General features: G+C 40.6%; 3 protein-coding genes and 1 non-coding gene across 4 annotated transcripts; 3 read left to right on the forward strand and 1 right to left on the reverse strand.

The window, feature by feature from the left end:
• The first annotated feature begins 70 nt into the window (after positions 1 to 70).
• LOC115630630 (probable 39S ribosomal protein L24, mitochondrial) lies at positions 71 to 1,732 on the forward strand. Its single transcript, XM_030527264.1, has 4 exons — positions 71 to 221; positions 578 to 731; positions 790 to 1,179; positions 1,245 to 1,732. Exons 1-4 carry the CDS (start codon positions 138 to 140, stop codon positions 1,358 to 1,360), a joined length of 744 nt encoding a protein of 247 aa, XP_030383124.1. The 5' UTR covers positions 71 to 137; the 3' UTR covers positions 1,361 to 1,732.
• On the reverse strand, positions 1,450 to 4,067 carry LOC115630629. The gene is made up of 5 exons (XM_030527263.1): positions 3,956 to 4,067; positions 3,550 to 3,888; positions 2,119 to 2,519; positions 1,879 to 2,064; positions 1,450 to 1,636 (listed from the first exon to the last, which is right to left on the reverse strand). The coding sequence occupies exons 1-5, from the start codon at positions 4,052 to 4,054 to the stop codon at positions 1,450 to 1,452; spliced, it is 1,212 nt and encodes a 403-aa protein (XP_030383123.1). The 5' UTR covers positions 4,055 to 4,067.
• Positions 4,068 to 5,457: 1,390 nt separating this feature from the next.
• On the forward strand, positions 5,458 to 5,530 carry Trnam-cau. The gene has a single exon. It is a non-coding gene; the product is annotated as a tRNA-Met (tRNA).
• Positions 5,531 to 7,375: 1,845 nt separating this feature from the next.
• Positions 7,376 to 11,623, forward strand: LOC115630605 (P protein). The gene is made up of 8 exons (XM_030527225.1): positions 7,376 to 7,589; positions 7,834 to 7,960; positions 8,030 to 8,277; positions 8,747 to 8,928; positions 8,996 to 9,730; positions 10,130 to 10,456; positions 10,507 to 11,002; positions 11,182 to 11,623. The coding sequence occupies exons 1-8, from the start codon at positions 7,376 to 7,378 to the stop codon at positions 11,358 to 11,360; spliced, it is 2,508 nt and encodes an 835-aa protein (XP_030383085.1). The 3' UTR covers positions 11,361 to 11,623.
• Positions 11,624 to 12,325: the final 702 nt, after the last annotated feature.

Consider the following 12,325-nt stretch of genomic DNA (forward strand, 5'->3'; position numbering starts at 1 on the left):
ACATCGAATAACTATTGTGTGTACGCTTCGTCTCGAATATCGCCTGCGTAAGAAGTAGCAGCAGCTTAACAGCTGTTCGTAAGAGACCGCATTTATTATAGGTTTTTACTATTAAACAGTTTTCAAATACTTCCAAAATGCGGATTACACAATTCTTGGGTAGCAAGCTGAAGAACTTTTCAAATCTTCCCAAGGAATACATCGAGCGGAGTAAGAAGCAGGTAAATTGACCAATTTTCATGCTCACGTAACATATTGGTCATGATTCAAAGAAATAAAAGGTATGGCATTGCTCAGGTTCGTTATTCGGTGTGCTCTATGACGTCACAATAAGTTCTGTGACAGCCGTGATTGCATTTTTCACTTTCGCGCGCTTTAGGGCAGTATCGCCAACCAATTGTACCCAAAGCGACAGAGCAGGTACATAAAATATAACGAGCACTGTACTTGGCTGCGTAATGTGAGTAAAAATACTTGCAGCGCTTAATGCCAAATCCTATAGTTGTATCATTAATGTGCTTAGAATGTGGATGATGCAAACAATCTATTCATACATTTTTAAATAATCCATACACAGGTGTATTGGAAGACTCCGCGTGAGGTTAACTATTTGCCACGTACTGTCGAGCGCAGGCGTTTCCGATATACAACCAATCGGCCATGGACAGGGCAATTTCGACAGCAAAACATGCCAGGCACCATGCGCAAGAAGGTATTTGTGGAGCCAGTTGGTAAGTTGGCCAAGGTCGTTAGTAAGAAAAAGAAAGCTAACACTAACGTATATTGCAGAAGAGTGGAGTTTCTTCCGCGGCGATCGCATTGAAGTGCTTGTGGGTAAGGATAAGGGCAAGCAGGGCATTGTCACTCAAGCCATTCCCGAGCGCAATTGGGTGATAGTGGAGGGGCTAAATTGGCATTACAGACGTGTGGGTGCTGAAAAGGATTTTCCCGGCATTATTATTAAATCGGAAGCACCGCTACATGTGACTACAGATGTTCGGCTGGTTGATCCATCAGACCTGCAAGGCACCGAGTTTGAATGGCGCTATACAGAAGAAGGCGAAAAGGTTCGCGTATCCATGCGTTCGGGCCGCATCATTCCCATACCAGAGACAAATAACCAAACGCATGACTACAAAACTCCAAAAGCATATATTGAGCGAGACAAGGATACACCAGGTATGGTTTCAAGTGATTATACTATTTTTTATAGGGTAATAACTGTTCACCTTTTGAAAATCTAGCCGCCATTGTAGGTGAGATTACATTTCAGCCCAAGCTAGCCACATTTGAAATGGACATTATGGAAGAAATGGACATCAAGGAAGAACGAACCCCAGCAAAAAGTTATTGGTATTAAGCCAAAGCTTACTTGTTTATTAGACTAACTAAGCTGCTAAAAAATCATAAAAATAATTATTAATTATACAAAAAAATATCTCGAGTATATCATTTGCGCACAGCGCTAAATATTTCATCTCTATGTTCACGCAATGTTTTGGCCAAACGCTTCACCGTGTCCTCGGCCTTTTCAAAATCTTTGCGCAGCGTCTTGTTAAACGTGTCATATAGCCATGTGGAAGTTTTCGATATGTTGGACTCGTAGTTGGCGAAAACCTTGCTGGTGTGCTCATAGCTGTAAGTGAAGCGAAATTGGACACATGTATATGTATTTGGATTAAAAAGTACGTTATCAGGACTAAGATCCCATTTAAAAAGTTGATAGCTCTTTTTAAAACAGCATTAGTATTTATGAAATACATTATTTTTTTGAACACAATAATTTTAAGTTACCATACGATTTTTATAGTTTTTAAAAATGCAATGTGTTTTATTTTATTTAATGGGATCTACGCTGAAAAATAGAGTTGTACCCACCGCGCTGAATTAGCTATATCCGTAATCAAATAGGTATTGCAATGAGCCACTGCTAGAATTTGTCGATTGCTCATGTATTTTAGTTCCACATGAGGCAGCGCCATCTGCGCACATTCAAGGGATATCAGGGAGGCATGAAACAGGCTGCGACATTCCAGAGCTGCCTGCAGCTTGTACTGCGGATCACTGCATAAAAAGAGTCACTTGAAATGCATTTTTAGGAAGTCTGAAAGGACTTACACGAGCCTTCCCAGTTGGTGCCATTGCTTAAGCGCCTGCGTGGCCGAATTGGCTGCTGCCCTTAATAGCGTGCCACAAATACGCCATTGTTCGAGGGTACTGCCCAGCTTGTCTCGTATATCCCGCGCTGTCTCTAGTTGGGCATCAATACTCTCCTCTAAGCGGCTCATGTAAGTGCCGCCACTAATAAACGCTATAATGCCGTCCTGATTTACGTAGAGTTCGTTGAGTTCCGCGTATCTCTCAATAAGTTTCTTAAGTCGTACTTTCGTGTGTTCAAGCACCTCACTGTAGTAACGAATGCTTAGCAAATAGAGCGCGGATTCACTGAGATTAGCAAAGAAGTCCTCGTGCGTGGAAGCCTTGCGTTCATCACCAATAACACCCAAATTGTGGGCCAACTAAAACAAAAAGGAATGTGAATGAGTTTCATGGGAAATTTTTAGGTTGGAGTCCCTTCTACTTTTAACTTAATTACTTTTAGGCACTTCACAACCAGTGTGGTTTTATAATTGTTGAAATTAGCCTTCAAAGCTTACAAACTTGTAATAATTTGAAGGATTTAGCAAACACATTTGAAAAGCTGAAGACCTGAGATTAATTTCAATAAATTTAATTGCTTAAGGATGCGTTCTGGAGATTTTAAAATTTGATAGTCATGGAAACACCACCCCCTATTGGAACATTTATTTAATTTTATAACCACTCAGTAATGCATATGAAAGAAAAATGACAGCAAAGTGAAAAATTCATGCAAAGTAAAGTACCAGGACAACAGAAATTGTTAAAACAATAATTTTTGCAAAGTTTCAAAAGATACATGAGCTGCCAACATTGAAATTTGTTTTTATTTGCGAGAGTATGTATTTCGAATATTTACTTTTATGTCGTTGTTTAAAGTTAATGAATCAGAATTTATATATTTACACACCTGGACAGAAGAATAGGTGTGAGCAAATTTTTTGTCAAAAAAGTTTGCCTTTCATATGTATTTTAATTTTTCTCAAGATAAGTTAGTTTTAAACATAAACATACTTCAGCGCCAAAACAAATAATCAAACGTTTTACAAACTATAATAAGTAACAGCTTTTGGTTGATTCATAAAAAATGAATGTTTTCGGTTGGTTAGATTAATAGGTGTGCCCAAAAAAAATTTGTAAAAAATATTGAAATTTTGTTATTTATAGATACCAACTTCTAACAAATCTTTAAAGGAACGTTATACCAAACTTTTTGAATATTTTCCCATAGCTGCGTTTTGTTTTGGCAAACCATCTTTGGAATACCTCGTTTATTTCGATATTTCCTACCAAATCCAAGCTTATTTAAGCTTATTCCGTGCCATGGCCCTGTGTTCAAGCGTTAATTACTACCATTCTAAAGTAAATTAGGGAGTATATAGTATTACCACTCCCTGCACCCTCACATACCTGAGCCAGGTCCTTGGTGGGCGTATTAGCAACAATTTCACTGCCCCCTCCTGGGAGCCGCTGTGTGGTGGGCGCTGGCAACGGATAACCATTAAGGGTGAGGGGCTCAGCGTCGTCCTCCGTCTGCGGCTTCTGCTGCAGTAAGCGTTGATTTCGCTGAAGTAGTTGCTCCCGCTGCTCCCGATCCATGCCCTCGAGGCCCAGCATTGCATCACGTTTCGTTTGCAAATGATCAATCCATGCCTCGGCGGTGGCCATTCGTGGACCCGGACAGGTGGCCTCCAACTTGCTGATTTGTTCGTCCAGGCGCACGTATTGCTGCACTATGTTTTGGGCTTTCTGTGGAGGGGGGGAGGGGTGAAGTCATGAGTGGTTGTGGCTATTGATTGCCTGCCCTTGCAATTACCGTGCCACCATTTTGTTGCATTTGCAGAAACATGCCCGTCGCCGTTGTAGGTTCTTCGTTCACACTCTCTGTGTTCATGGACGAACCGCAGCCCATCATTCAATGCCCAGCACCGCACAGTCAAGTTTATGTCTAATTGATGATGGCATTTCAACGCACGCCTTAACACCCATACGCTGAGTAATTAATATTTCACGAGTTTATTGCGCCGTGAGTGCAACCACAGACAAATGAGCGCCACTGTGGCTACAACCGTAACCGTAATCACAACCACAACCGCAACGCTCTCCTGCCAATCGCTGCATGAGCTTTTGTCCAGTTTGTCATAAACGAAAACTAAATTTTGCGCGCAACTATTAAGCCTGCTTTTACATCGGGGCGTTTGTCCTTATTAAGTAAATGTGAGTTGTCCGCCCACACACCACCACACACACACACACACACACACACACACACACACACACACGCCCACATGTTACCGAACGACCACAACAGAAAGTCGAGCTGCTTCTGAATGAGTCAATGCATGGAACCCATCCACCAAAAATTCCTGTTTCAAGAAAACGATGTTGTAGGTTCAAGAAACTGTTACAACTATGCAGTATTGTTGCATACACGCATAATATACAAATATACAATAATAATAAGTATAATAAAGAAATTGAAATCAATTATGTTTTTAATAATTATGCGTTCAGGCGGGCCGGGTTTCCCGTAGTCTTCCTATAATTTTTCTTTGCTTCTTTAATACCCTCCCTTTTTTCTTCCCTTTCTTTGGGATTTCTTTTTAATATGGGAATCTCAATCTCAATTAATAGATTGAAATGAAAATAAATAGCTAAAAAATCCATTGAAACCGATTTGATTCGCTTTTGTTGGCTGGCAATGCAGGCCCATCGGTATTTGTCTGCGAGTGTGTGTGTAAATACTTTTCATTTATTTTTGCTCGCGTGCAGAAGTTTGTCCATTTTATGAATTGGCGTACTAAAGCACAACAACAAAAATATAATGAAGCGCAATAAATACAACTTTTCAACAGCTGCTTAAAGAACACTTAGTATGGCAAGCTATTTGAATATAGGATTTATGAAATATAACATTTAATAGTGGAGTGATTTTAAACCCAACACACTCCAAGTCCATAACTAAAGCTGAGTATTAACAAGTCCTAATTGATTATCCCTGTCTCGTCACCTACACCTCATGCCCATTTCACAAAGCAATCCATCAACACGATTATAATCTAGATTTTGATAAATTACCAGCAAATTAAGGGTCCGTAATAATTTTTGTATGTTGTATATATGTATTTAAAAAAATCCCTGACCAGCAGGGGCTGTGCACGTGTTGCACGGTGGTTAAAATTTCAAGTTACGATACGAAAAAGAAATGGGGGAATAATCATAAAAACAAACGCAATATTTTTAAAAATATTTTTGTACAAAGGTAATGCAATCTGCGCTTGATCTGTAAATAATGCACTCAAACAGGATCCGCATATAGCCTCGGTGGCGCAGTAGGCAGCGCGTAAGTCTCATAATCTTAAGGTCGTGAGTTCGAGCCTCACCCGGGGCATTGTAAATTTTTTAATATTTATTATTATTTTTTACTTAGAGCACTTATAAAACTCGTGGAAACCAAGCAAACAGAGTGGTAAGTGCATAATAATGCTATATGGACAACATATTTGTAACTCGATTGAACTTGTATTAATATAAGTACCAAGCTATGATTTATATTAATATTGCACATAAACACATGACACCACTATAAAAAAATAGAAAAGCACAACAATAGAACTTGGTAAAGAATATATGTATGTACGTTTATTCATGTGATAAGCTTGCAAGACTGACCTACAGTAATTGGAATAAACGAACAAATATTGATCTTGGAACAATAAAAAAGAATAAGAAATTAAATAACACTTAACCACCAAATCTTATAATGATCATTTCGATAGTTTTGACACCTATAAGGCACAGATAGACATTAATTTCTATATACTATACACTATATAAAAATATAATTAAATCAGCTATAGGTGCCTTAACGCTTCTGATAAGTAAATTGGATGAGAAACGCGAATTGCATCTGTTCTATAGAAGATTTTGTTAGACCGGAAATATTATTAATAGTAGTTCGTGTCGCATTTGTAAACAACGACAAAATCGATAAAGACTATACAGATTTTACGAATTCTTAAAACCAACTCAACTCAAAAAATTAATTTAAAATACTTTCCAACTTAATTTTCATACTAATAGGAGGTCTCTAAGGTTATTGAATGTCTTTCAACTAGTTATTAAAAACAGTATGTTATTGTTTTAATTTTGCAGTGTCGCTTCATTTTGTAAGCTCTCCACTTTCATTATCCTTTATCCATTTGTGCCTCCACTGTGCTCCAACTAATTGCTTGTTTGCTCTGCGTTGTAGCCTTCAACGAAATTCCTATGGTTGGGTAGTAGTTGAAGAGTAATTCCCCAGACGCCGAATAGCCCTGATCGTAATGCTTTATGGCTAAATGGCTCGAAAAGCTTGCATACGCACGTGCTACAATATACACAGCTAACTATATTCACACACAAACACGCGTATAAACTAAAGTTCTATTTGTGCCACACAGGGCGTATGGGTAATTTAAAATATGCCGACCAAAATAAATGTGGCCTCGAAAGAGAGGACCCATGAAAATATGCAACTTTTGAATAAATAATGACTTCACTGGCACTGTGGGAAATATTCGCAAGTCGTCATAAATATTTCTAAGCATGTGGCTGCCATCCAAGAAGTGGATGAGAAAAGAGTTGGCAGATAACCTGTTGATAAAAAGCAGACGAAAGAATACGAGAAGCAAAACAAATAATAGCAAAAAGCGGCAAAAAGCTCGAGCGATGGATAGCGCATGCTCAGGCAAATCCTGTGCGACTGGAAAACGGGAAATAAACAGAGCAACAAGCAGGTACGGCGCTGGCCTTCATTCAATATTGAAAGTAGAAACGCCAACACGCTCATGGAATATCGAAAACGACGAAGGCACTGACACCAACACCGACAACGACGACGCCGACGACGACGACGCCGACGGCGACGACGACGCCATAGCCTCCGATGCGGCCGCCATCGCAGTCGACACACGAAACCGCACAAATGTAGCGTACGGCTTACGAGCTTGTGGAAAAATTGTGGATTCAGATTCAGTCGCAACATACGCAGCGTGCTGCAAAGATGCCAGCTGAAAGAAAGTCGGCAAAAGTGTTTTAAAATACGCAAAAAATTTCATAGACGGGTGGGTGGTTCAAACTTATACACACACACACACACACACACACCTTCAAATATATTTAGCTCTTATGTGGCTGTTGTGCGTCGCTGTGGCGTTTTGTATTGCTCAACAATAATAACTAGGAAATTAACGACATGGGCTTGCGCGACGCACTGCGTCAACTGCGTCCGGGTAGCCCCTCGCAGGGCAAGTGCAGCATTGAGCTGCAGAGACGCAGCGCCAGCGAAACGCTCGTCACTCCCGCTCAGGTGACAGAGCAGTCCCTGCAAGTGTGGCGTCAATTGCCAGCGGAAATACGCCATGATCCGAGCATGGCTTCATTTCAAATGGAGAACGAACGCATACATGGTGAGTGAGTGAAGTTGTCATTGAACCAGCACCTCAGCCTAGAAGTAGGCAACACGATTTGGAGCTCTGTTTGTCTAATCAAATATCAATCGGTTGTCGCTTAAGTCGATATAAATATACGCATAAATTGACACCCTAAAGGACGGCTTGACAAAGGTCAGATTATAAAGAGGGCGTTATTTGTCTTTGCACACTTAACTAGGCACACGCTCATGAATTATTTATGCATCGTACACACTCACAGGCTCCAGCGCCGCCAGCGATGATGATGATGAGAGCCGTGCCCAAGAGCTGGAGGATGAGGAGCCCAGTTTCGGGGTCACAGATTTTGTCAATACTCAGAAAAGGCATTGCCGGGACGAGGACAAAAGGTGTGTGTCTTTCTGAATTTCTACATGTCAATCACAATTTGTATCATCTGATTCTCCCCACACTTACAGCACCGATGATGAGGGCACCACTCACTCAGATCACGAGCATACCAATGGGCCGGGCAATGCCAAAACGCTGGCACGTCGCACTCACCACAAATCGAAGCGTTCGAAGGAGCAGCGAAAGCGCGACAAGGTGTGGAAACGCATGGGTTTATTAGTATTTTGGATTTTCGCGGCCGTGGTGCTCATAACGGTGGATGAGAAGCATTTGCTTGAAAAGACATTGGAAGTCCCGCGAGGTACAGAGGGGAAATGTAAGTAGACCACAGTACACATATATTCGTAGTAATACTTTGAAGAACATTTTTAATATAATATTGGGCATCAAGCTAGTCACACAAATGCTTGAAATAGATATGTGCGCTTATATTAAATTGAAAACATAAATGAAAATCTCATTTTGTTAACGTCACCAACTGTTGCAAGATTATTTTAATTAGCATTTATTTTGAGCTGAAATTATCATAATGGCAACCAATTTCAAAGCATACTCGTATGAAACGTTTGTTTTGAAATTAAAATATTGCAAATGTAGGTGCAATTACATTTTATTTATATTTTAAAAGTTCAGCCCGTGATGCGAAAACTAAGAACGACGGCGCAATAATTGAACTTATTTTAATAGATTAACTTTGTCAAAAAATGGCATTCCATCTTAATAGTCTATTTAAGCAAGTACGAGTACACTTAATAGCTTTCGCTTTCGCTTCCACTTTCGTTCAGATTTCAAGCTGCTCAACAAGCCAACTGGCGATTTTCGTTTGAAAATGTATGGCGCTTTCAATGAAACCGCAATCCATGAATTGCTCAGCGGCGACGAGAACGAGACACTGGCGCACAGCTGGCTGACGCTACAGCCCCAGATATCCACTTACGATTACGAGAAACGCAGTCAGGTGTTTAAGGTGAGTAAAACAATAAAAGTCGGCGCATTTTCTGTTTTAAATTTCCCAAATTTTTCCCCCCTCACAGAATGTTTTGTACGCCTGGCAGCTGCCACTGTTGGATGTCGAACATTTGGAAGGCGCTCCGCGTGCCGTGTCTCGTAATCTGACCTACGAAATGACAACGGAGCTCAGCGAGTTGCTGGCGCGCAATGACACAGAGATGCGTCTTCACATCTACAGCAGCGCCGAGACCGACTTGGCCATTGTGCTCAACTATAATCCGTTGATTGTGAGCATGAAGACAGGCAGCATTCTGGCCGCCCTCATTCTGCTCATCTTCTATGCCCTGCTCGTGTGGGAGGTGTTCGAACGACCCTTTGTGGCCATGGTATGCTCCATACTGTCGGTTACTGTGCTGGCCTGTTTCGACGATCGCCCCAATATGGATGAGATTATACAGTGGATGGATATGGAACTGCTTACACTGCTCTTCTGTATGATGCTTTTGATTCTGATACTCACCGAGACGGGCGTCTTTGATTACCTCGCTGTGTTTTGCTTTGAAATATCTGGCGGAAAAATTTGGCCCATGATCTATAGCCTGTGCTTGGTCACGTGCTTGGTATCCAGCGTCCTCGACAACATGACGACGGTGCTGCTCTTGACGCCGGTAGCCATACGTCTTTGTGAGGTAATGCGGCTGGATCCTGTGCCAGTTATTCTAGGCATCATTGTACATGCGAATATTGGAGGGGCTCTGACGCCAATTGGCGATCCCATCAGCATTATCATTAGCACCAATCACTACATATCGGCCAATGTGAGTATATTTGTAATGATGTACTAAAATAGTCTTCCCACTTTGCATCGACTTGTAACAAATTGGAAGAAATTCTTGAAAGGAATTCGATCTGATCTAGTATTCTACTTGAAGTATGTTCCACAAGATTCCTTGGGGTGGTAGCCTATCGAAAAGAAATGCTGGGACATATTCATATAGAAAATGGATCGTACTTAGCTTTTGTGGATACTTACTTATACATTTAACAGGGAACATAAAGAAAGCTAAGCTTGAAGTAAGCACCAATGCAGTGTTCAAAGTACGAGTTTCTTAAATATATTTAAAAGCAAATATCTATGTAGTTACAATTAAGACTTTTTTTGATTTGCTCTTTTACATTAGTAAATTATATATAATATATTACTCTTTTATATAAAGGGCGTCACATTCTTGACCTTCGTGGCACACACACTGCCAGGCGTGGTGCTAGCCGTGTTGCACAGTTGTCTGTATTTGCGACTCTTCTACCACAACATCGACTCACTGCGTCTAAAAGAGCCTAAGGAGCTAAAGGAACTGCGCCGCGAAATCAAAGTGTGGCAGCGGGCCCTAAATGCAATTTCCTCCTACTCTAAGGATTCGGAATTGGTGCGTGGCACTCTAAGTGGCAAGGTCAAGCAATTAAAGCGCACGCTGCGCCGAAAACAGCGGGGCGTTGGCTCCACAGATGCCTATGTCAGCACACTGGAGGAGCTCAAGGAGAAGGTAAGGTGAGGGGGAACAATTTAATGCTCACTAATTTCCTTTGCTTTCAGTATCCCATCAAGAACAAGCAGCTGCTGCTGCAGGCTGCAGGAGCATTGTGCTTTGTCATCGTCTGCTTCTTCATACAATCGGTGCCCCATCTGCGCACCCTGCCTCTGGGCTGGGTCGCCCTCCTCGGAGTGATTCTATTGCTCATCATACTTAATCGGGATGACATGGAGCATCTGATGCATCGTATCGAGTGGACGACACTGCTCTTCTTCGCCGCCATGTTTGTGATGATGGAGTGCGTGGAGCGACTGGGATTGTTCGGCTGCATTGGCGAACTTACAGAGCATGTCATCTTGATTGTGGATAAGCGCCATCGGCTGGCCATGGCCATATTCATGATTTTGTGGACATCGGCGCTAGCCTCTGCCATTTTAGATAGCATACCAGTGGCAGCAATGATGGTCAAATTAGTCACATCGCTGGTAGCCAAGGAATCGTTGGGCTTGCCCCTGGAGCCGCTGGTCTGGGCATTGACTCTGGGAGCTTCATTTGGCGGTGCGTATTGTATATTTTCAAAAGATTTTAATTTATTTATTATATTTATTGTAACTAATATTACTTTCTAAAGCCTCTAAATGAATATCAATACCTAACACATTGCCTATTATCTCTAGAAAGATCTTACGCTGTAAACTACAATTTTTCAATTATTTAAAAAAAATTTTGTTTTTCAGGCAATGGGACTTTGTATGGTGCCTCTGCAAATGTCATATCAGCGGGTATAGCTGAACAGCATGGATATAAGTTATCATTCACGCGCTATCTTAAGACAATCCTCCCAATGATGCTCGGGCAAGTCACTCTGATGACCATCTATTTGCTGGTGGCCCACATTGCCTTTGAATGGCATTAGGCGCTGACAGATTCGCAAGTGCTGTGCATTTTGTGAGCTTATACATAATATACCTACATAAATACCAGAACAGATATAAATTACGATATGCATACTCGTGTTGGAATATTAGTAAAAAGTTTCGTCTGTTTTTACTGCAAAAATTAATTTCTGATGTCTATAAGATCTATATATAATCGACTAATAATATAAGCATTGCTTTCTGTTTTTACAAAAGAGTTAATGGAAATTCAATAAATGATATATATATGTAGTATTTTAAATGTACATACAAGCATAATATGTATTTATGGACGAGTATCTATCTATACGAGTAGAAGACTGAGCGCTCAACCATATGACGACCGTTAGCCACCTTGAACTTGCGTTGTCTTACATTCTCATTTCTGCTTTAGGAAATGTGCGCAAGACTAGGAAATGCGAATCGGAATACACCAATCGGAATAAGTATGTTGACAAACCTAGGATGTACATACATGCTTAGTTGAACTTAATAGTAGGGGTGGAACTTTATTTTATACGCACTTAAAAAGCGAGCAACCATTTTGTAATTATATATAGTTGAGCTGAAAATGAAGAAATACATATACAAAGTATTTCTGTCGATCACCAACTTTTATCTTGAACTATAATGGTTACTTGGCTAGCTGCATGAGATCCCTAAATCTTAGTGCATGTTTTTTGGATAGTTTGCGATTTCTGCTTAGGAAATCAATTGTTCACAGCTGAGTAAGTAGATTCTCCTGATTCTTAGGGATATTTCTGGAATACTAGTATTATATTTATCGTGGAATCTCATCAAGATTTTTATTAAATATTCCTCATGTTGATCGAGTGTCACTTTTGCTTTATCTTGCTATATTCTTCAAGCTAGATTTACTTCGATATTTTGTAATATTTAATTATGCGCTGAAACCCTTGTGCTAGAGTCTGATGTCTTCGAAGAGGTGCTATATTCTTTAGCC

Source organism: Scaptodrosophila lebanonensis, unplaced genomic scaffold, assembly GCF_003285725.1.
Source record: "Scaptodrosophila lebanonensis strain 11010-0011.00,11010-0021.00 unplaced genomic scaffold, SlebRS2 tig00001410-arrow-pilon, whole genome shotgun sequence".
Classification (NCBI taxonomy): Eukaryota; Metazoa; Arthropoda; class Insecta; order Diptera; family Drosophilidae; genus Scaptodrosophila; species Scaptodrosophila lebanonensis.